We start from the raw sequence: 24,914 nt of genomic DNA on the forward strand, positions 1-24,914 counted from the left end.
TTCACAAGCAGAATATCTAGAGAAAGTATCATTGTGATACATTCTATGCACTGCAAGCTCCCCATCACTGACCTGATGCTGAAGAAATATGTGCCGAGCCATTGCTATACCGATTAGAATGAACAGTAGGGCAAGTAAATGAGCAACCCTGCTGGAAAGAAGGATGACCTGCCCAAAATAGAATGTGAAGATATGTTTCCTGACTACTAGTGAGGCCAAATATTTGTTGGCATCCATACTGTGGATTGCAGATCCAAGATTCCACTTGAAAAAGAACTGCCTACAACCTGGTGTTCAAGAAGCAAAATTTAAGATCAGTCAGAATGAGCCGTTCGGTTTCTGAACAAGGGACAAGATGGATTGGTACCCCAGTTTCCATTTCAGCGGTGGAACTAAAGCTATTACGCCATCAGAGAGGAGTGGAATGATAGCCTGGTCCAATGCCACTGGATTTTTCAAATAATGCGGTGGTGAGGACCCCTGAGGTCAAAGATGGAACCATTACAAACGATGACCAGAACCCAGGTGTCTGAAGAGGACTCCATTCAACAGTTTCGCTACCACCCTTCGACTTGTGACCAAACTTGGTCACAAGTCGACTCGGTTAGTTGCTATGCTTTTTTGGAGCCTTGGCCCCTGTACACTGGGTGTCACCCGAAAAATTTACCTTTAAAGCCGAACCCACGCCGCGGAAGAATTGGTCTGTAGCAGACTTACAGTGGACACTTCACCCAGAAAGGAGGAGTGAAAGCCTGGAAACCAGATCAGCCACCAGAAGAAAAGTGCTTTTCCTGCCAGTGGGAGCGAATACAGCCTTAGTTGAAACATTGGAAACTACTTTAGCACCGTGTAGCACAGCCTTACACACACATACAGCTGTACTGCAAAGCTGTTCCACTAAAATACAGTAGGTAATCCCTGGGCGAATCAGTAGGACACTCTAAGAATTTGCCGGCTGAAGTCCCCATTGCTGAAGCAACCCATAACGAGGCTAGTATAAAGTTCGGATAGACTCCACAGAATCTATTAAAATATACTTGACACAACCTTCCAAGATTTAGCTAGTGAATCCCTAAGGGATACTGAACCCTGAACTGGAAGGACCATGTGGTGAGCTAAACATGCCACTGCAGCGACAACCATGAGAAGGCAGTTCCACTTGGACATAATACTTTGGAAGCAAAATTTGCGAGCAACATAAAAATGTTTATCCGGCGCCTTCTAAGCCTTCCCGATAAGAATGGATAGACCCAAAGAAGGGAAAAAGACGATTTGAAGGAGGGAGACTCTTTCTCATGTGGTTTAGAGGATCCCAGTATATACAGATACAGATGTGTCCATTTATACTGTGACTGCGATGCGTTCGCAAAGTTATAGACTGAAGTGAATGGGAGCCGGGAGCAGCTTGCGATGCATACGTACGCTGCATACACATCGCAGTCCCGCTATAGAACGCTGCTATATGCAGCAACACTGTAGTGGGACACATCTGTATGGTATAGCGAACCCATAAACTCCACCCAAAAAACAGAATGGGTGAGCACATTATGGGGGGAATTCAAATGTTTGAGAAGTCGGTTGGGTGTCTGTTTTTTCCTGTCTATTAGATAGGGAAAAAAACAGACAGCCAACTGACTTTTCCAATAATTGAATATCCCCCTATGTTATCATACATAACAGTGGTGATGATCCTCTGTAGAAGACCCTTGGTACAATGTCATAGCAGACAACTGGAAAATAGGTAGAGGAACTTAGTAAGATAACTGGCCCTATTCCCCAATGTCACTGACTGGTGTAGTAGGGTATGCCGGCGGCCGGGCTCCCGGTGACCAGCATACCGGCGCCGGAATCCCGACAGCTGGGCGAGCGCCAATGAGCCCCTTGCGGGCTCGCTGCGCTTGCTACGCTGCGGGCACTGTGGCGCGCCACGCTATCTATTCTCCCTCCAGGGGGGTCGTGGACCCCCAAGAGGGAGAAAAAGTGTCGTTATGCCGGCTGTCTGGATTCCGGTGCCGGTATACTGTGCGCCGGGATCCCGACAGCCGGCAAACTGAAGACCACCCGTCACTGACAGCTCAGCGGGATCTGAATTTGGGACCCTGTACACTGCAACAGTTTAAGTGCCAGCTCTAGTCCCAGCCTGCAATCCCATGGTCCTGTGTCCCACCAGCCTTGCTTCAAGAAAAAAAAACAAAAAAAAACTTTTAATTGAATCTTAAGAGTGAATTTAGATTTGAAAAAAAAAAAATGTAAACTAAAATATTGTGAGGAAGTGTATTGTACGTCTGATGTAAAGCTGCTGTATATGGTACTGGCACATAGCTTGTCATTTTTGCAACTTTGAATATCTATGCAATTGCAGTTGTTTATTGAATGCATTTTACATACGTAAATGTGAAAACAAATACTAGTCAGTCCATCATCATGCCCAGAGCAATTGTGGTGCTACTTCACACAGAAGCAAATACACTACTAATTTTATCATAAAATATGTAATATGATAACTTCATTCGCTTCCAGACTCGCAAAAGCACATATCCAGTTCTAGATATTGGCCTATTAAAATGACAGAACAACAACAACAAAAAAAGTAATGTCAGTGCCAGCGGTTGTGCACGCCCAAACAGAGCAACACCTTAATTCCCCCCATAGAGGGGAGGAGCAGTGTTAGCCTATTATTATATAGGATGTTTTGACAGTTCTCTTCCAACACAACGTAATACACACAACAGAAAAACACAAGGTTCAGGTGAACAGTTATTACAGGTACATTCAGAAAATGAACACTATAAAAACTATAGAAGTGACAGTGGACCTTTACCTTATCCAAAGCTTCCTGCAAGACTCCTTCAGCGTCCTCCCACTTTCCTTGCCCCATGTAACAAGTTGCCTGTCCATTCAGCAGCAGGAGAGTGGAGGAGTACTTATCAGACATCTCTTGGAAAATGTAGAAGGCGTCCTGCAATTTATCTCCACCCTAATAGAAAAAGCCGACTCAGATATGACAGATACACTAGTACACATAGTGTAAGATGTCTCAGTCTATGAAACATTCATGAATTACCAGACTATCATGGCAAACTCAGACAGTCATTTTAGCTATGTGAGATGCAGGGAAACTCTACCAAGGAAGTGTTTTCCTGTCTGTTTTACTAGGTGGTAGTAGATATTTACAACATTAGCATATGTTAATTATAAATCACAAAGTAAATAGTAAAGGCAAGGATTCAGTTTAATGAAGGGTGATATACAAGATAAAACAGGGACAGAAACTGGGGAAGAAACAAGTCTGAATGCAGTGCCAAGAGCAGCAAGCTTTGGTTAGCAGACTATGCCACACAGCTTAGGTGAGAAGTTTGGGGCCTTTGCCAGGAGTAACCAGATATTTTGTTTTTCAAGAGGAACCAAATGCCATTTTCTTTCTACAGCCATGCAAAGCCCAAATCTTACCATGGCAATGTTAACCCATGCTGTTGCCAGCTGTGTTAGTGTTGCATCTTCATCCAAGTCCACCATTTTCTTTAGTTCCTTGCTGGTTGTGGAACAGAAAATAATTATTATATAGAAGTCAATATTCACAAATTTGCTTATAAATAGGATAAGCCCAAGAATGTCTAAAAGACGGGGGAGCAGCACCACAGACGTGTGCCCATCCCATCAGGATGATGTCACAGCAGCATTTGGCTACCTAGGCAACCAGAAAGGCTCACCAACTGCGCATGCAATGTAAAGAGAGAACAATAAAGCACAGAATTGCAGCTGCTGAAATAAACCCCACTAAAGTGACAAGTAGCAGCAGTACCGGTCACATTATAATTGGCAAAAATTATGGAAAGAATAAGGGGAGTGAAATAAAAAGGATTTTAAATACCTACCGGTAAATCCTTTTCTCGTAGTCCGTAGAGGATACTGGGGTACATTTAGTACCATGGAGTATAGACGGGTCCTCTAGGAGCCATGGGCACTTTAAGAATTTGATAGTGTGGGCTGGCTCCTCCCTCAATGCCCCTCCTACCAGACTCAGTCTAGGAAACTGTGCCAGAGGAGACGGACATACTTTGAGAGAAGGATAGTGGTGAGATTCCGAACCAGCACACATGAAACAAGAGGAAAGCCAAGCTAACCAAACTTGAAACAGGAACAGCAACAGCTATACCAACATTACTTAACCAAGTAACAGTGCAGGAAGAACGAAGCACTGGGCGGGCGCCAAGTATCCTCTACGGACTGCGAGAAAAGGATTTACCGGTAGGTAATTAAAATCCTATTTTCTCTTACATCCTAGAGGATACTGGGGTCCATTTAGTACCATGGGGATGTACCAAAGCTCCCAAACCGGGTGGGAGAGTGCTGAGGTTCCTGCAGAACTGATTGTCCTCTGAGGACCTTCAGTTTGGTCAAAGTATCGAACTGGTAGAACTTAGCAAACGTGTTCGAACCTGACCAAGTAGCTGCTCGGCAGAGCTGTAAAGCCGAGACACCCCGGGCAGCCGCCCAGGAATAACCCACGACCTAGTAGAGTGGGCCTGTACATATTTTGGACATGGCAAACCTGCCATGGAATAAGCATGCTGGATAGTAAGTCTGATCCAGCGTGCAATTGTCTGCATTAAAGCCGGACACCCAATCTTATTGGAATCATAAAGAACAAACATTAAGTCTGTTTTTCTGTGACAAGCTGTTCGCTTCACATACACCTTCAAAGCCCTCACAACATCCAAAGACTTTGAAGTAACAGAAGTGTCGGTGACAACCTGAACCACAATAGATTGGTTTATGTGAAACGCAGACTCCACTTTAGGAAGAAATTGCTGACGAGTTCTGAGTTCAGCTCAGTCCTCATGGAAAATTAAGTAGGGCCTTTTGTGAGACAAAGCCCCCAACTCAGACACACGTCTTGTTGAAGCTAAGATATTTTACGCCCACCTCCTGTAACGGTTCAAACCAGTCTGATTGGACGAACTGCAGCACCACGTTGAGATACCAAGGTGCCAAGGGAGGCACAAAGGGAGGTTGGATGTGCAGGACACCTTTCAAGAACGTCTGAACGTCAGTGAGAGAAGCCAATTGTTTCTGAAAGAAAATGGACAAGGCCAAAATCTGGACTTTTAAGGAGCCAAGATGCAGGCCCACATCCACACCTGCTTACAGAAAGAGCAGGAAACGTCTCAGATGAAATTCCACCGCAGAATAATTTCTGCTCTCACACCAAGAGACGTATTTCTTCCAAATACGATGGTAATGTTTACTCTCGGAATGAAGACCGCTGACAACGCCACAGCGTTTCTTTCTGCCCAGAGGAGAATTCTTGACACCTCTGACATTGCTGCTCTGCTCTTCGTTCCGCCCTGCCAGTTTATGTACGTCACTGCCGTTACATTGTCCGACTGGACCTGAATGGCCCAATCTTGAAGAAGATGTGAGGCCTGCAGAAGGGCGTTGTATATGGCCCTGAGTTTCAGAATGTTGATTTGAAGGACGACTTCCTGACTAGACCATCTTCCTTGAAACTGCTACCCACCTCTGAGGCTTGTGTCTGTGGTTAACAGAATCCAGTTCTGAATTCCGAACCTCCAACGAGGTGAGAAGTCTGTAGCCACCACAGAAGGGAGATCCTGGCTTTTGGCGACAGACTGATCCTCTGGTGCATGTGAAGATGCGATCCGGACCATTTGTCCGATAGATCGAGCTGGAAGGGTCTTGCGTGAAACCTTCCACATTGAAGAGACTCGTAAGAGGCCACCATTTTCCCCAGTAGGCGAATGCACAGATGCACAGACACCTGGGTTGGCTTCAGGATGTCCCGAACCATCGACTGGATCACCAATGCCTTCTCCAACGGAAGGAACACTTTCTGCGACTCTGTGTCCAGTATCATTCCCAGGAATGGGAGCCTCCTTGTTGGCTCTAGGTGAGATTTCGGAAGGTTCAGAATCCACCTGTGATCCTGGAGGAGCTTGGTTGAGAGATCAATGCTGTCTAGTAACCTTTCCCTGGACGGTGCTTTTATCAGGAGGTCGTCCAGGTACGGAATTATGTTCACTCCCTGTTTGCGGAGTAGAAACATCATCTCTACCATCACCTTGGTGAACACCCTCGGTGCCGTGGAGAGACCAACGGGCGGGGCCTGGGCCTGTAACTGGTAGTGACAGTCCTGCAGTGCAAACCGTAGATAAGCCTGATGAGGCGGCCAGATCGGAATGTGAAGGTACGCATCCTTGATATCCAGAGACACTAGGTATACCCCCTCCTCCAGACCTGAGATTACCACTCTCAGAGACTCCATCTTGAATTTGAACACTCGTAAGTACGGGTTCAAAGACTTGAGGTTCAGAATCGGTCTTACCAAACCGTCTAGTTTCGGTACTACAAACAAGTTGGAATAGTACCCCTTGTTGAGCAGATGAGGTGGAACTGGAACAATACACAAGCGCCACTGTTCCTAAAGATATATCCAATTTCTGAGCCTTTATGCTGAATATTCAATGTTCTCCATGGGGTTCGCACCTCCAGACTGACCTCCTCTCAAGTGATGGTACACATATAAAGGTATCTTTTCACACTGTTTCCGATTCCCCTTTCTTTCCTCTATGGTCACTATATCTCTCCTTGGAGACGCTCACCTCATACACGAGCCCTATATGCTCTGAAAGGTTTCTTTTATTCAGATCCTCATACAACACACCATATCCACCGTAATCTGAGTGCACCCACTCCCTTATTACAGACGCTCACCTTGGGGCATAGTCCTATGTTCCTTGAAAGGTTTCTTTCACTGCCTCCTTCACTGGATGGTTATTGTGAGCGTTTTTTTTGTCCTCTGTCCCATTTACTTAATTTTCATAAGTGTAGGTAGATATAATACGTCCAAAAATACAGGTAAAAAATTTATTCCAAAAAAATGAACATACAGTTTAAAAGCAACATAAAAACACACCCCTCAAAAAAGGCCGTCTAGGTTTGTCCCTCTATATTCCCCTAAGAAACCGATGGGAACAATTCCTCCCAAATAATATATTTTAAGCTCTTTAAGCTTCGGTCCTGGATAAGGGAAAATGAGAATAGAAAACAAAACCTTACAACCTGGGGTTTTGTAAGGTTTTGTTTTCTATTCTCATTTTCCCTTATCCAGGACCGAAGCTTAAAGAGCTTAAAATATATTTTTTGGGGAGGAATTGTTCCCATCGGTTTCCTAGGGGAATATAGAGGGACAAACCTTGACGGCCTTTTTTGAGGGGTGTGTTTTTATGTTGCTTTTAAACTGTATGTTCATTTTTTTGGAATACATTTTTTACCTGTATTTTTGGACGTATTATATCTACCTACACTTATGAAAATTAAGTATCTGGGACAGAGGACAAGAACGCTCACAATAACCATCCAGTAAGGAGGCAGTGAAAGAAACTTTCAAGGAACATAGGGCTATGCCCCAAGGTGAGCGTCTGTAATAAGGGAGAGGGTGCACTCAGATTACGGTGGATATGGTGTGTTGTATGAGGATCTTAATAAAAGAAACCTTTCAGAGCATATAGGGCTCGTGTATGAGGTGAGCGTCTCCAAGGAGAGATATAGTGACCATAGAGGAAAGAAAGGGGAATCGGAAACAGTGTGAAAAAGATACCTTTATATGTGTACCATCACTTGAGAGGAGGTCAGTCTGGAGGTGCGAACCCCATGAAGAACATTGAATATTCAGCATAAAGGCTCAGAAATTGGATATATCTTTAGGAACAGTGGTGCTTGTGTATTACTCTACTATTTGTGTTGTATATGTATTTTAGGAGTGGTGTTCCTAAAGGGTTTTAGTGCAAAGCTGCTACAGGGCGCAAGTCACAACTCTCTTGTTTCTATTGGAACTGGAACAATGACCTGAGTCTGTACCAGTTTTTGGATGGCATACTGTAAAGTCATACTTGCCGCTCTTGGAACGCCAGTCTGTAGCCCTGGGAAATAGAATCTATGACCCAGGGATACTGGCACGAACTTGACCAGATCTGACTGAAGAATTGTAGTTGGGCTCCCGCCTGACCGTCTTCCAGGCATTGCAGTCCACCATCATGCTGAAGTCTTTGAGGAAGCAGAGCCTGAGCTCTGTTCCTGAGCACCTGCAAGTGCTGGTTTGCGTGGTTTACCTCTAGCGCCACTTGAGGACATAGAAGCACCTCTGGATTTGCCCTTGAACTTGGCCGTCCGAGAGGACTAACTTAGAAGCTGAATAAGTCTTCTTGGTTGGGAGGGGCTGCGGAAGGAAAATACGTAGACTTACCCGCAGTAGCTGTGGAGATCCATTTGTCTACTCATCTCCAAACAAGGCCTCTCCTATGAATGGTAGGCCTTCCACGCCTTTCCTGGAGTCCGCGCCAGCAGTCCACTGGCGTAGCCACAAGCCCCTGCGTGCCGACATTGCCATAGCCGTGGTGCATGCGTTACTTTTATGGCTTCCACCATAAAGTTTGCAGAGTCTTGTATATGCTGGAGTAAAACAACATCCCCCCTAGACAAGGACTCTAATCCCTCAATTAGGTTACCTGATCATTTTGCAATGGCTTTTATGATCCACGCACATGCAATAGTGGGTCTTTGGGCCACCCCAACAGCTGTGTACAATGATTTACGATGAGCCGTATCTTTTATGGAGGCTCCACCAGGGACAGGCAATACAAATTTTCGTGACAGCCTAGAGACTGATGCGTCCACGATCAGTGAATTTTCCCATTTTTTCCTATCCTCCAGAGGAAAAAGGAAAAGATGAGCGCAACCTCTTAGGGATTTGAAATTTCTTATCAGGATAAACCCACGGTTCTTCAAACAGGGTAATCAATTCCTTTGACGCAGGAAAAGTGACTGAGAACTTCTTTTTACATTAAAATAAGATCCTCACACTCCTCTGACACCTTATCAGGAATTTGCTGAACATCTCTGATAGCTTCTACAAGAGCCTCTATTCCCTGTGACAGAGCTGCATCCACCCCCCCCCCCCTCCAAGTCTACCTCACCCTTCTCCAAGTCTGATCCTTCAGCGTCAGAGTCAGACTGCAGGGACATGGGCCAGAGATCTCTTTTGTGGACAAATGGGAGGGGATTGAGACCCTGTTTTGGGGACTGAGTCTCTGCTCATAAACTCATCCACAGTATTGCGTCTCTTTCTCATTGCGGAACAATTTTGTAGAAAGAGTGGAGATCATTCCTTTCAGAGAATTAACCCACTCTGGTTCAGTCCCGCTATTCTGTGAACCCTGAGTAACCAGCAGTGAGCCCCCTGGTTAAGAGGAACACTCCGCTGTACAAGAAACACACTCTTTGCCTGACATAATGTAAATGTGACAACACACACACACACACACACACACACACACACAGGAAAAGGTTAAGCACAATTAACCCACAAAGAGCCCTTCAGGGAGACACAGTTGTTTGGAGCCAGCCCCACTGCTAATGTAAGCTTAGCCGGGTCGCAGACTAAGTACCCTGATAGAGGACTTAGTACACTAGTAATTGCTCCTCCCCTGCTATGACCCCCTGGTACCGCTGAGGTAATTTGGAGTCACACTAGAGGAGCTGCGCGTCCCTGTCAGTCAGCATCTGTGTCCACTGCAGAGGGAAAATGGCTGGACCCTCTCATAGTGAAGCCCCGCCCCTTCAATGGGACGCAGTCTTCCCGCTTTTTTTTACTGGCTGAGGAATTTGGTGCTTAAAATGTCCAGAAACCGTTTTAAGGCTGTGTCGTCAGTATGGGTACCATGTACAGTGTACTGAGACGCAGTTGTGTACTGTGTCTGGAGACACATTCCGCCCCATTTAGAAGTCGTGCGTCTACGTACCCTCGTGCCGCCTTAATGGCCGGCGCCCCACCAACCGGGACTATGGCTCAATACTCACTACTCTTCATTCTTCAGGCTCTGTTAGGGGTGGCGGCGTGCTGCGGGAATGTACACTCGCCGTGGTGGGGCTTACGAATAGTTCCCTCAGGAGCTCAAAGTCCTGTTAGCGGTGAACGGGACCATTAACCCTTCAAGAGGCTGGGCCGTCCCCCCCCCCCAAGCCCCAAGAAGCAGGTAGGCTGGGGCCAACCACCCCTGTCTGAAAATAACAAACATAAAATAAATGCAGAAAACCCTTCAGGAGCTTCCTTCACCATGACCGGCTCCTCCGGACAGATTTTCTAAACCGAATTTGGTAGGAGGGGCATAGAGGGAGGAGCCAGCCCGCACTCTCAAACTCTTAAAGTGCCCATGGCTCCTAGTGGACCCGTCTATACCCCATGGTACTAAATGGACCCCAGTATCCTCTAAGACGCAAGAGAAAAAAGTAAAGGAATAACAATAAAAAGGAAAACTGAGAAGAGGAGTAGCAAGTGATAAGATAACTTGGAGTATCTTGAATTAAATTTGTCCTTAGTGAGTGGTTATTGCACACAGTGTTGATAATGTTACTCAGTGATTACGCCCCAGTTTGAACAATTTAAAATAGCCGGAGTGGATCATGCAGTGTCTTTAAGAAAACCCTCTATCAGAACAGTCTTTGTACTATCTTCCCTGTATAACTTTAGAACCCGATGAAGAAGTCCTCTGGCTTTCAAGTGACTTTCAGCATTCATGTCCGGGCTATCTCTTTAATGGTTTCAGCTTTTTACAGCAGCCAAACCTTAATCCCTCCACCCCCCCTCTTTTTCTAAACGCACTAACAGGATCTCTAATGTATTATGTCCTGCTACCTAACGGTACTCTTCTATCGGTCCCTATTAGTTTAAGTACCCTTAAGGTTTATTTGATGTCCTTGGAACATGCTTTATTAGTTAATTTCTGTGATGTTGCCATTTTACTAGGATACGTTACTGCATTTTTCAATATGCCACAGTACATAATGCATTTTGCTATTACAGGTTGAGTCTCCCTTATCCAAAATGCTTGGGACCAGAGGTATTTTGGATATGGGATTTTTCCGTATTTTGGAATAATTGCATATCATAATGAGATATCATGGTGATGGGACCTAAATCTAAGCACAGAATGCATTTATGTTACATATACACCTTATACACACAGCCTGAAGGTAATTTTAGCCAATATTTTTTATAACTTTGTGCATTAAACAAAGTGTGTCTACATTCACACAATTCATTTATGTTTCATATACACCTTATACACACAGCCTGAAAGTCATTTAATACAATATTTTTAATAACTTTGTGTATTAAACAAAGGTTGTGTACATCGAGCCATTAAAAAACAAAAGTTTCACTATCTCACTCAAAAAAGTCTGTATTTCGGAATATTCCGTATTTCGGAATATTTGGATATGGGATACTCAACCTGTATTCCTCTTGTGGCCTGTTTTCATTTTTATTGTTATTCCTTTACTTTTCTTCATTTAACGTTATTCTTTTTCTATTTTATGTCAATTATATTGTGTCGGGTACTGTTCTTAAGGGCCCCATACACTACAACGATCTCATGTCGGAGGTGGTCGCAGCCTCCCAGGGGGCAGGATTGGCAAAGATACATCGTATGCTGCCCATTTGCATACGATATATCTTGGCGATCCTGGACGATCCCAAGACATTCCCCCAGGTCGGATCAGATTGAATGTGCAGCACATTCAATCTGGAGGATCCGATGCTCATGGGAACGCACATCGGATCGGTTCGGGAACACCTCTAAAATGCCTGATTTCAGCCGATATATCAGGCTGAATGCCCGAATTGGGCTGAAATCGGGCATTATCACTCTAGTGTATGGGGCCCTTTACTTTCACTTTGGTGGGGTATATTTTAGTGGCTGCGGTTCTATGCTTTACCGTTCTCTAATTACAGGGCAAGCTCATGTGCAGTTGGTTAGCCTTTCCAGTTGCTGCTGGCGCGTGACGTTATCCCGATGGGATGGGGCAGATATATCTGTCACACTGCACCTAATCATGGAGGCACGCTTGGAGGGCTTCTTCTCCTATTTAGTGATAGATAGATAGATAGATAGATAGATAGACATACATACATTGCTCAAAAAAATAAAGGGAACACTTAAACAACACAATGTAACTCCAAGTCAATCACACTCTGTGAAATCAAACTGTCCACTGAGGAAGCAACACTGATTGACAATTTCACATGCTGTTGTGCAAATGGAATAGACAACAGGTGGAAATTATAGGCAATTAGCAAGACACCCCCAATAAAGGAGTTCTGCAGGTGGTGACCACAGACCACTTCTCAGCTCCTATGCTTTCTGGCTGATGTTCTGGTCACTTGAAAGCTGGTGGTGCTTTCACTCTAGTGGTAGCATGAGACGGAGTCTACAACCCACACAAGTGACTCAGGTAGTGCAGCTCATCCAGGATGGCACATCAATGCGAGCTGTAGCAAGAAGGTTTGCTGTGTCTGTCAGCGTAGTGTCCAGAGCATGGAGGCGCTACCAGGAGACAGGCCAGTACATCAGGAGACATGGAGGAGGCCGTAGGAGGGCAACAACCCAGCAGCACGACCGCTACCTCCGCCATTGTGCAAGGAGGAACAGGAGGAGCACTGCCAGAGCCCTGCAAAACGACCTCCAGCAAGCCACAAATGTGCATGTGTCTACTCAAACGATCAGAAACAGACTCCATGAGGGTGGTATGAGGGCCCGACGTCCACAGGTGGGGGTTGTGCTTCACCCAACACCGTGCAGGACGTTTGGCATTTGCCAGAGAACACCAAGATTGGCAAATTCGCCACTGGCGCCCTGTGCTCTTCACAGATGAAAGCAGGTTCTCACTGAGCACATGTGACAGACGTGACAGAGTCTGGAGACGCCAAGGAGGATGTTCTGCTGCCTGCAACATCCTCCAGCATGACCGGTTTCGCAGTGGGTCAGTAATGGTGTGGGGTGGCATTTCTTTGGGGGGCCGCACAGCCCTCCATGTGCTTGCCAGAGGTAGCCCTGACTGCCATTAGGTACAGAGATGAGATCCTCAGACCCCTTGTGAGACCATATGCTGGTGCGGTTGGCCCTGGGTTCCTCCTAATGCAAGACAATGCTAGACCTCATGTGGTTGGAGTGTGTCAGCAGTTCCTGCAAGACGAAGGCATTGATGCTATGGACTGGCCCGCCCGTTCCCCAGACCTGAATCCAATTGAGCACATCTGGGACATCATGTCTCGCTCCATCCACCACAGACTGTCCAGGAGTTAGCAGATGCTTTAGTCCAGGTCTGGGAGGAGATCCCTCAGGAGACCATCCGCCACCTCTTTAGGAGCATGCCCAGGCGTTGTAGGGAGGTCATACAGGCACGTGGAGGCCACACTGTCACAATCCATGCAGTTTCTCCTCCATGCCTGCGGTGGCGCTCTCTGCTCTGGTGCTCAGCACTCTCTGCTCTGTATCTGCAGCTTGGTAATTAGCTGTTACCACAGCTGTGAGCAGCACCTGAACTCACTACTTAGGCCAGCCACACAGGCTCCCTGTTGCCAGTTCATCGTGTCAAAGTTGTTTCAGCTCCTGGTCCTGGTTATGCTGGTCTCTACTACTAAATCGTCCATAGAACTGCCAGACTACCACAGTGCAATCCTGTCATCCTGCTACAGTGCATATTCTACCAGTGCTATTCTGTGATCCAGCTACAGTGCAATCCTGGTACATGCCTACTCTACCACAGTGCAATCCTGTCATCCTGCTACAGTGCATATTCTACCAGTACTATCCTGTGATCCAGCTACAGTGCAATCCTGGTACGTGCATACTCTACCACAGTGCAATCCTGTCATCCTGCTACAGTGCATATACTACCAGTGCTATCCTGTGATCCAGCTACAGTGCAATCCTGGTACATGTCTACTCTACCACAGTGCAATCCTGTCATCCTGCTACAGTGCATACTCTACCAGTGCTATCCTGTGATCCAGCTACAGTGCAATCCTGGTACGTGCATACTCTACCACAGTGCAATCCTGTCATCCTGCTACAGTGCATATTCTACCAGTGCTATCCTGTGATCCAGCTACAGTGCAATCCTGGTACATGTCTACTCTACCACAGTGCAATCCTGTCATCCTGCTACAGTGCATATTCTACCAGTGCTATCCTGTGATCCAACTACAGTGCATCCTGCTATGGTGCAATATCCACTACTGAACAATCCTATTGCAAAGTGCCTTCACAGTCCACAGTGTCTCTAGTATTTCCACAATCTACACCGTTTTCAAGTACTCAGTCTCCTGGCATCCCATGTCCCCTCAGTTCTCCCTTTCTTTTTGTGTTCTCTAGTTATTCCTGGTTGATATTTATTGTTTACAGTTGTACACTGCTTTATTAAACTTACTATTATACCGTGAACATCAGTCCCTGCTAATATGTTCTCAAAATGGGAAATCCAAACGGATTCTGACAGTATGAACTGGCCCAAAACAAACAGCAGGGGAGATAATTGCAGTCTGCCTGAGGGAGTTTTCTCACAGCTTGTTAACCCCACAGCTTCCAGGACATCACCTTCTTTAGAATTCTTACAACTGGGGATTTTAAAGGAAAAGTTAGACCAGCTACAGACTTTAGTATCCAGTATTCTATGCATTCTACCTGAATTCCTGGGGAGACTGGTGGACTCCAGTAAAATAGCTCCAGAAAAGGAGTTTTCTTCTGACCCATGGACTAGGCATGCTAGGGGCACCTCTCCTCCACAGACAAGAGGCGGGTTCCAAAGTTTCCCTCGACCTAGCCTCTCAGAAAACAGAACGCCAGCATCGTAGAGACAATAAACTTTGCCTGTATTGTGGGGGTCAAGGACATTTTATTCTAACTTGTCCCATTCGAAAACCAAGAAATGGGGGCAGAGTGCATCTCCAATCTTTAAATACCATCTGTCACAAAACTGGTCTTCCACCTAAAGTTTCCAAGCCTGTCGCCCCAGGGGGGGGTTCTTCAGGGCGTCCAGCCCCAAGGGGGGGGGGGGTTTCTTCAGGGCGTCCAGCCCCAAGGGGGGGGGGGGGTTTCTTCAGGGCGTCCAGCCCCAAGAGGGGGTTCTTCAGGGCGTCCAGCCCCAAGAGGGGGTTCTTCAGGGCGTCCAGCCCCAAGAGGGGGTTCTTCAGGGCGTCCAGCCCCAAGAGGGGGTTCTTCAGGGCGTCCAGCCCCAAGAGGGGGTTCTTCAGGGCGTCCAGCCCCAAGAGGGGGTTCTTCAGGGCGTCCAGCCCCAAGAGGGGGTTCTTCAGGGCGTCCAGCCCCAAGAGGGGGTTCTTCAGGGCGTCCAGCCCCAAGAGGGGGTTCTTCAGGGCGTCCAGCCCCAAGAGGGGGTTCTTCAGGGCGTCCAGCCCCAAGAGGGGGTTCTTCAGGGCGTCCAGCCCCAAGAGGGGGTTCTTCAGGGCGTCCAGCCCCAAGAGGGGGTTCTTCAGGGCGTCCAGCCCCAAGAGGGGGTTCTTCAGGGCGTCCAGCCCCAAGAGGGGGTTCTTCAGGGCGTCCAGCCCCAAGAGGGGGTTCTTCAGGGCGTCCAGCCCCAAGAGGGGGTTCTTCAGGGCGTCCAGCCCCAAGAGGGGGTTCTTCAGGGCGTCCAGCCCCAAGAGGGGGTTCTTCAGGGCGTCCAGCCCCAAGAGGGGGTTCTTCAGGGCGTCCAGCCCCAAGAGGGGGTTCTTCAGGGCGTCCAGCCCCAAGAGGGGGTTCTTCAGAGGGTCCAGCCCCAGGAGGGGGTTCTTCAGAGGGTCCAGCCCCAGGAGGGGGTTCTTCAGAGGGTCCAGCCCCAGGAGGGGGTTCTTCAGAGGGTCCAGCCCCAGGAGGGGGTTCTTCAGAGGGTCCAGCCCCAGGAGGGGGTTCTTCAGTGGGTCCAGCCCCAGGAGGGGGTTCTTCAGAGGGTCCAGCCCCAGGAGGGGGTTCTTCAGAGGGTCCAGCCCCAGGAGGGGGTTCTTCAGAGGGTCCAGCCCCAGGAGGGGGTTCTTCAGAGGGTCCAGCCCCAGGAGGGGGTTCTTCAGAGGGTCCAGCGCCAGAGAGTCTTCAGAGCGCTGCCCAGCCCCGTGAAGAGGGGGCGTCTGCCTCAGCCCCGTGAAGAGGGGGCGTCTGCCTCAGCTGTTCAGCCCCGTGAAGAGGGGGCGTCTGCCTCAGCTGTTCAGCCCCGTGAAGAGGGGGCGTCTGCCTCAGCTGTTCAGCCCCGTGAAGAGGGGGCGTCTGCCTCAGCTGTTCAGCCCCGTGAAGAGGGGGCGTCTGCCTCAGCTGTTCAGCCCCGTGAAGAGGGGGCGTCTGCCTCAGCTGTTCAGCCCCGTGAAGAGGGGGCGTCTGCCTCAGCTGTTCAGCCCCGTGAAGAGGGGGCGTCTGCCTCAGCCCAGCCCCGTGTAGAGGGGGCGTCTGCCTCAGCCCAGCCCCGTGTAGAGGGGGTTCCTGCCTTAGTCCAGCTCCAGGAGGGGGCTCTGAGCATTATGCCAATCTCAGAAGAGGAATCTAGCACCCTTGTTTTTCACAACACAGGCCATATATCTAGGCACGTAGGCACTGCTGTAGTCCTGGGTTCCAATCCTACTACTAACCTGTTGGCTCACGATTTGGGTACTGCCCAGTCTCCCAGGACTTCCAGGAAGGATCAAATCCAAAAAGTGCCATCCAAGTCTCTAGTCAAAGTTCGGTTAAGATCATCATATATTTCTGACCAGTCTCCTGAAAGTCTGTCCCCTCCTCAGTGTCCTGATGATCCATCTCCTGTGTTTCCAGAAAATCAAGCTTCCACTTCACAGAATTCATCCAACACTCCATCTTTGGATTACTTTGATGGAGATTTAACGCAATACTTCACACTAGTTAACAGATATCTTACCATGATGGAGACAGACCCTTCCCTCGGAATTACTCCCTCCAACATAGTTAAATTGTTATTCCTGACCTTCAGAGGAGAAGCCTTGGAATGGGTTAGTCCACTAATTGAAACCAATGACCCAGTTCTTCTCAATCTTGTGGCCTTCAGTGAGGTGGTAATTAAGAAATTAAATTCATGGTCTTATCAGTCTTCAGTCCCAATTGAGGTTCCTGCCCAGCCGGGGCCATCTAAGGTTCCTATCTATCTTGGTTCATCCGAGAATCCTGTTGCCAGCTTAGAGACTCCAGCAATCAGCTTACCTGTTGGTTTTCTTCAGCTTCAGTCTACTGTTCCTACTGGGAAATCCACAAAAAGGAGAAAGAAGAAAAACGGAAAGTCTAAGTTGAAAGCCTCTGTTGGACTTCCTTGGCAGCATGAGGATACCCTGATATGTCCTCTACCTTTGGATTCAGACTCTGACATGTGTTGAGCGTCTGGAATCCGCTCCTTAGGGAGGGGGTACTGTCACAATCCATGCAGTTTCTCCTCCATGCCTGCGGTGGCGCTCTCTGCTCTGGTGCTCAGCACTCTCTGCTCTGTATCTGCAGCTTGGTAATTAGCTGTTACCACAGCTGTGAGCAGCACCTGAACTCACTACTTAGGCCAGCCACACAGGCTCCCTGTTGCCAGTTCATCGTGTCAAAGTTGTTTCAGCTCCTGGTCCTGGTTATGCTGGTCTCTACTACTAAATCGTCCATAGAACTGCCAGACTCTACCACAGTGCAATCCTGTCATCCTGCTACAGTGCATATTCTACCAGTGCTATTCTGTGATCCAGCTACAGTGCAATCCTGGTACATGTCTACTCTACCACAGTGCAATCCTGTCATCCTGCTACAGTGCATATTCTACCAGTACTATCCTGTGATCCAGCTACAGTGCAATCCTGGTACGTGCATACTCTACCACAGTGCCATCCTGTCATCCTGCTACAGTGCATATACTACCAGTGCTATCCTGTGATCCAGCTACAGTGCAATCCTGGTACATGTCTACTCTACCACAGTGCAATCCTGTCATCCTGCTACAGTGCATATTCTACCAGTACTATCCTGTGATCCAGCTACAGTGCAATCCTGGTACATGTCTACTCTACCACAGTGCAATCCTGTCATCCTGCTACAGTGCATATTCTACCAGTACTATCCTGTGATCCAGCTACAGTGCAATCCTGGTACGTGCATACTCTACCACAGTGCAATCCTGTCATCCTGCTACAGTGCATATTCTACCAGTGCTATCCTGTGATCCAACTACAGTGCATCCTGCTATGGTGCAATATCCACTACTGAACAATCCTATTGCAAAGTGCCTTCACAGTCCACAGTGTCTCTAGTATTTCCACAATCTACACCGTTTTCAAGTACTCAGTCTCCTGGCATCCCATGTCCCCTCAGTTCTCCCTTTCTTTTTGTGTTCTCTAGTTATTCCTGGTTGATATTTATTGTTTACAGTTGTACACTGCTTTATTAAACTTACTATTATACCGTGAACATCAGTCCCTGCTAATATGTTCTCAAAATGGGAAATCCAAACGGATTCTGACACACACACACACTACTGAGCCTCATTTTGACTTGTTTTAAGGACATTACATCAAAGTTGGATCAGCCTGTAGTGTGTTTTTCCACTTTAATTTTGAGTGTGACTCCAAATCCAGACCTCCATGGGTTAATAAATTTGATTTCCAATGATAATTTTTGTGTGATTTTGTTGTCAGCACATTCAACTATGTAAAGAACAAAGTATTTAATAAGAATATTTCATTCATTCAGATCTAGGATGTGTTATTTTAGTGTTCCCTTTATTTTTTTGAGCAGTGTACACACACACACACACACACACACACACACACACACACACACACACACACACTATATATATTTCATTGCGCTTTACAATTGGAACAACAGTAATAGAACAAAACTGGGTAATAAACAGACAGACCTAGAACTAGGAAGGCCCTGCTCGCAAGCTTACAAATTATAGGGAAATAGGCATTGATACACAAGAAACAGGTGCAACCTATTAAATATTGGTTCTGCCACATTGCAAAGGTTCTTAATGGGCTATATGATATAGTCACACAGCAATCTTGTACCAAGGGTCAGGAGGATGTAAAAGTGAATAAAGACAAAAATATGTGATGTTATGTGTAGACTGTATAGAGGGGAGTGAGATAGCTTATGAAGGTTATGTAGGTGGTTCTAAAATCTGTTAACCTTGTCCGAAGAGGTGAATTTTCAGGGAACGCTTCAAGGTTTGGAGACTAGAGGAAAGTATAATTGTGCATGGGAGGGCATTCCACAGAGTGGGCGCAGCGCGGAAAACATCCTGTTATCTCGAGTGCGAGTAAGTAATGAGTGTGGATCAGACATGCAAATCTTGGAGAGGATGGGTAGGGAGATATTTTGAGATGAGCGAAGAGATGTATGTTGGTGTAGTTTGGTTAATAGCCTTAAGTATTTTTTTTATTTTTTAAAGAAGGTTATAGGATAGATTAAGTACTTATTGTCTTGTCATAACACTTTAAATAGACATATATTGTACATAGAGGTGTCACCACTGACATTTCAATTGATGTTTTTGCCAAGTTACAACTGCAGAAGACAAGAATTTGACATTGCAGCGCTTGTCTAATCTGGGGGACAGACAGCATCATCATTTAGACTGTGCACAAAACACCGCGCTGAACAGGGGGCGTATTGTTATCACATAGTGATATTGTTCCTCACACTCACTGCTTGACCCATTCCAGTCTGGCTTCCGTCCTCTCCATTCCACTGAAACTGCCCTTACAAAAGTATGCAATGACCTCCATGCTGCTAAATCTAAGGGACACTACTCTTTACTTATTCTACTTGATCTCTCTGCTGTTTTTGACACTGTGGACCATCCTCTCCTACTGCAAATCCTTCACTCCATTGGTATGCGTGACACTGCCCTCTCTTGGCTGTCCTCCTACCTTTCTGACCGTTCATTCTGTCTCCTCTCATGACTCCACTTCCCCCTCACTTCCACTAACTGTAGGTGCACCCCAAGGTTCTGTCCTTGGTCCTCTTCTCTTCTCTCTCTATACATCCTCACTAGGTAAGCTCATTAGTTCTTTTGGTTTCCAATATCATCTCTATGCTGATGACACTCAAATCTATCTTTTCTCTCCAGACCTCTCCCCTGCTCTCCTCACTCGTATCTCCAACTGTCTCTCTGCTACCTCTTCCTGGATGTCCCAGCGCTTTCTTAAACTTAACATGTCTAAGACCGAGCTGATCATCTTCCCTCCCTCCTGCATAACCTCACCTCCTACAATCTCATTATCTATTGATGGCACTACTATCTCCTCTAGCCCCCAAGTGCACGGTCTTGTAGTAATCCTTGACTCCTCCCTCTCCTTCAAACCACACATTCAGCACCTCTCACAAACCTGCCGTTTTCATCTAAAAAATATTTCTAGGATCAGACCCTTTCTGACCCAGGATGCTACTAAGACTCTTATCCACTCACTGGTCATCTCCAGACTGGACTACTGTAATCTCCTCCTGACTGGGATTCCTGACAAACGCATCAATCCAGTCCAATCTATCCTCAATGCTGCTGCCCGGCTCATTTTCCTCACCAAACGCACTACGTCTACCACTCCTCTCCTACTAGACCTTCACTGGCTCCCCTTCCCTTTCAGAATCCATTTCAAGCTTCTCACACTCGATTACAAAGCCCTTACCCATTCCTCTCCCATCTACATCTCTGATCTTATCTCCCTTTACACTCCCACCCGTCCTCTTCGCTCTGCTAATGCACGCTGACTCTCCTGCCTACAGATTACTTCCTCCCACCTCAAGATTTTTCACGTGCTGCACCACTTCTCTGGAATTCCCTACCTCTCCCCCTCAGACACTCCACCTCTCTACAACACTTCAAACGGGCTCTCAAGACCCACTTCTTCACCAAACCCAGCCAAATCTCATCCTAACCCTCTGTTCCACATTCTCTATGTACCCTATCTGTGTCACCCCTGTCTGTCTACCCTTCCCCTTTAGAATGTAAGTTCTCACGAGCAGGGCCCTCTTCCCTCATGTGCTCATCCTTTGTCTTACTTTAATAATCTTCAACTGCACCACATCCAGCAGTCTTCTGCCACCAGATACTTATTCCAGTGTCATCTGCTGATGTAACTATGTTTATTTACCCTGTACTTGTCCTATACGGTCATCAACTGTAAGTTGCTGTTTTCCTGTTTGATTATTTATGTACTCTGTAATTGGGCGCTGCGGAACCCTTGTGGCGCCATATAAATAAAGGATAATAATAATAAATAAATAATAAATAGTGGGTGTGTCTTTCCAAAAGTGGGCGTGGCCATTTTTAGAAGGCTAAGCTACACTATTGCCCATTAGTACTATCGTGAGCCTTATCTGGAGCAAAAAACAAGAATTTTTTGCAATTTTTAACAGATTTTTGTTTACAAATTATTTTTAGATGAGAGAGAGAGAGAGAGAGAGAGAGAGAGAGAGAGAGAGAGAGAGAGAGTTTTTTTGTGCAAAAACACACAGGTTCAAAGAAACCTGTGTGTTTACACCGCCGCAGCACCAAAAAGCCATCGCTTAGCCCCTTGGCCAATATCTGGCCCTCTTCCCCCACTCCGGATGCCCTGGACAGACGGGGTCATGTGGTTAGAGTGGTGGGGGTGAAGCACGGACCCAAAAATGGAGAGAGCGAGAGCACATGAGCAACCTGGGGAGCAGATTGTCAAGCAGGTCATGCACAGAAGCCGGTAACAGAAGCCCCGATAACCCTGATAGGATAACCCCAGACAATTATTGACTGCGGGTAATTGGATATCCCCCATCATGTGTGAACAAGAAATGGTGCTTAACAAATAAACAGAGATATATACTCACGTTGGGACAGTCCCAAAGTACAGTTCTATGCGACAATGTGCAAGAAGGACCACATGGCTGCACAGTCATACTGCTTAAATTACGTCTCTAACCAGCTTTTATATAGACCACCGCTCCGGTTCTGATCTTGGATCACTGATTCTCTCATTGTGCACCTATTTTCTGGGAGAGCTAATTTGCTCTTTTGGCCTCCAAGTACCACCACTACTCTTACTCCAGAAACATAGATAAACAAATGAATAAATGTGTGCTTACCGAGCCAGATCAAGTCTGTCTATTTTCAGCAGTATTTGGATTATTGTTGCCATGCTGTAATTGACAAAAGGATTAGTCAACATCAATATTTCAATACGTCATACCTGTGCCACAGAGAATGGGTTTGAGCATGTAAGGGGTATTGCAACATACTAAAGTTAATATAATTGTATCACTCTATTGTCCAGATTAGTAAATAAGAGCTAGATATAGAGACAGGACAGGACGTTCACATTTACAGTACCCAACATGAAGAAAATCAAAAGGTAATTATACATAGAAACTGCTGGCAGATAAGAATCACTTGGCCCATCTAGTCTGCCTTAGATAGGTAGGCGATATAAAAATAGAAAAGAAAAACTACATAAAAAGCATAGGCGCAAAATCTATTACAAAAAGTTAGGCACAGTATCTAAGCATATATCCACTAAATGTCCAAATAACCTTCAGTTTCTGTTACAATATTACTTCAATGCCAGTCTAAATAGCCAGTGACTTGCTATTTTCTCAGTGTTACATCCACAGACATGAATGCACCTACCGTTATAGAATATTAAAAAGGAAAAATATATTTTTTCTTTTAACACAGAAAGAGGGAGAAGCGGTATGAATTCATTCCTGACGGAAATGTTCAAATTTGCTTTTCTTTTATTTTCAATGAATTAGCTCTATCTTGAATATTCAAATATCCTATCTACTTTTCTATCATTTATTTTATAGACATATCCCTCCCTTATAGGGCTCTAAATAAAGTGATAATACCTTCTATATATTCACCAATTTTCATCAATTTTTGTATTGCCTAGAATGGTGTTATCAGTAGCTCATTAGCATAAATAACGCATATAAATCATTATGGCATGTCACAGTCTAAGCAGGGAAAACCTCTGATTGCAAGTTACTGGACTCAGTTACTGCTTACTCTACAAACTGCCAGCTTCATTAGCAACATGCTGAAAACAGTCCATGACTACTGGATTGGTTTCTGCACCACAACAGACCACAGATATCGGATTAGCTTGCAGGTGCCATAAAGAACAAGAATGTGGAACGGATTCCCATTCCTGCGTTTCTGTAAAGGGCTCCATACACTAGGATGATTTTATACAATTCCGATATATCCGTCTGATATACTGTATGAAATTGTGTACAATCGTATGTGTTTTAGATCGTATCCAATCTGATGCGCGCCCCCGTGGCTGACGGACGTTGGTGCTGCACTAATGATATATTGGAATTGGATGAAAAAAGTGTGTTTTTTGTGCATGTGATATATCACATGTGATGTATCACAGGGAAGTTTGACTGGCATTCTCGGGACACTCCCAGCCCCCGTAGCCCTCTATCCAGCCCATCAGATATATCTCATGGTACAATTGTATGCCGTACGATATATTGCATGCGATGTATAGCGGCTTCATCAATCGCATGCGATATATCTTATGCTAAAATAGCACAAAAGTACCAAACCGCATGGAATCACTCCCGGGAAGGTCCAGGGGGAGTTCAAGGGAAATTACATCCGACTTCAGCCTCAGACATATCGTTGTAGTGTATGGGGCCCTTTAGGCGACACGGCCTGATGAAGACTCTTCAATTGGGGCCCAGTTTCCTGCTATTCCAGAACAGCGAGACTTGAAAATCTATTGAGACCGTCATCTGGTGCTTTAGGCGACTTATGGGTAAAAGAAGGCACTGCAAAAAGGGTGAAACCAACCTCATTAGTGAGAGCACGAAGGATTTGCCTTCACCCAGGCCTCACACAATGCTCTTGTTGATGGAGGGTTGAAAGACCCTGGTAAAGGCCAGCAAATGTGCACACCTCCAAAATGCAGGATCTGGTCAGGATCCCGGCTGTTGAAAGACCAACGCCGGAATCCCGACACTGATCACAATGCTGGCATCCCAACAGCCGGGATCCTGATCGAGTGACTGGCGGGACGTCGGAGAGTTTAGCCAGACAGTGGGTCTGTTTAGGCTGCAGTAAGGGCAGCGTTGGCATTTCAGCCCCAACCCCCAAAATGCACAATGGTGCAGGCATCCTCCAGCGAGCTGCTGAGCTGTCTTGCAGAGTTCATCTGTCACATGTGTAAGCAGTTCCAGCATCTATCACCCACAGTTATTGATTCATGGCTGACAAGTCTCTCACTAGATACTGGCAGACAGTCGGCTTCATCACTCCAGCCAATGTAGTGTTTCTCTATATGCTGTGCTGAGAGGTCATTTCATCCGAACTGGAACTAAAGGCATCTCTATCAAAATGTCTGTACATATCTTACGCATATGTGGGCAGTGACACCTCCTATCACTGAAGCTATTGATCTAATTAGTGCAAAGATGATGGTCTTGAATCTTAGAGCTGAGGGTGGACAGCAGGATATAACATCCACTTAGGATAGTAATGGACAGGCCCCGTTTCCTGACCGGCGGTGCTGTCTCAGTAGTGGATCAGTGGAATAGCCTCCCATCAGAGGTGGTAGAGGCCAATACAGTAACCAGCAACTGTGATGAACTTTGATGAAAACATTTTCTATTGCCATAAATTAAAAGCCACAGCTCTTGGGAACCAGAAAGAGACCAAAATCAGGCTTGGCAATGATTACAGGCTTGGGACCCTGAGACAAAGAGACACACACCACCCGTGGCTGTTATTGCATGGCTATCGGGTGTGGCCCCTTGGCGATGGGGTTACCAGTTCTTTAAGAGCTGGCAGTGGCACAGCCACCATGGACTAATGCAATATTATTATTATTATTATTATTATTTTTTTAATTTAGAAAAGTCTAAATGTACCGTCAGACTTGCCGTAACAATATATTTTAATTTTTTTACAACTTTCAGTTTATTTTGCAAAAAAAAATTGGTCTTTAGCAATCCAGATAAACATTTCTGAAATCACAACCAAAAGTTTTACAAAGACACCTAAACACAGGGTGTTCTGACGCTTGTTGCTTTATAACAGCCATT

At 46.2% G+C, this 24,914-nt stretch overlaps 1 protein-coding gene across 1 annotated transcript in view; it reads right to left on the reverse strand.

Moving 5' to 3' along the window:
- Window positions 1–24,914, reverse strand: part of COPE (COPI coat complex subunit epsilon) — a 79,505-nt gene that overhangs the window by 12,240 nt on the left and 42,351 nt on the right. Inside the window, exons 5-7 of the mRNA XM_063914537.1 lie at window positions 21,948–22,001; window positions 3,451–3,532; window positions 2,822–2,977 (exon numbers count right to left, since the gene is read on the reverse strand). Of these exons, the coding sequence (XP_063770607.1) occupies window positions 2,822–2,977; window positions 3,451–3,532; window positions 21,948–22,001 (292 nt within the window). The remainder of the gene's footprint in view (window positions 1–2,821; window positions 2,978–3,450; window positions 3,533–21,947; window positions 22,002–24,914) is intronic.

Source organism: Pseudophryne corroboree, chromosome 1 (assembly GCF_028390025.1).
Source record: "Pseudophryne corroboree isolate aPseCor3 chromosome 1, aPseCor3.hap2, whole genome shotgun sequence".
NCBI lineage: Eukaryota > Metazoa > Chordata > Amphibia > Anura > Myobatrachidae > Pseudophryne > Pseudophryne corroboree.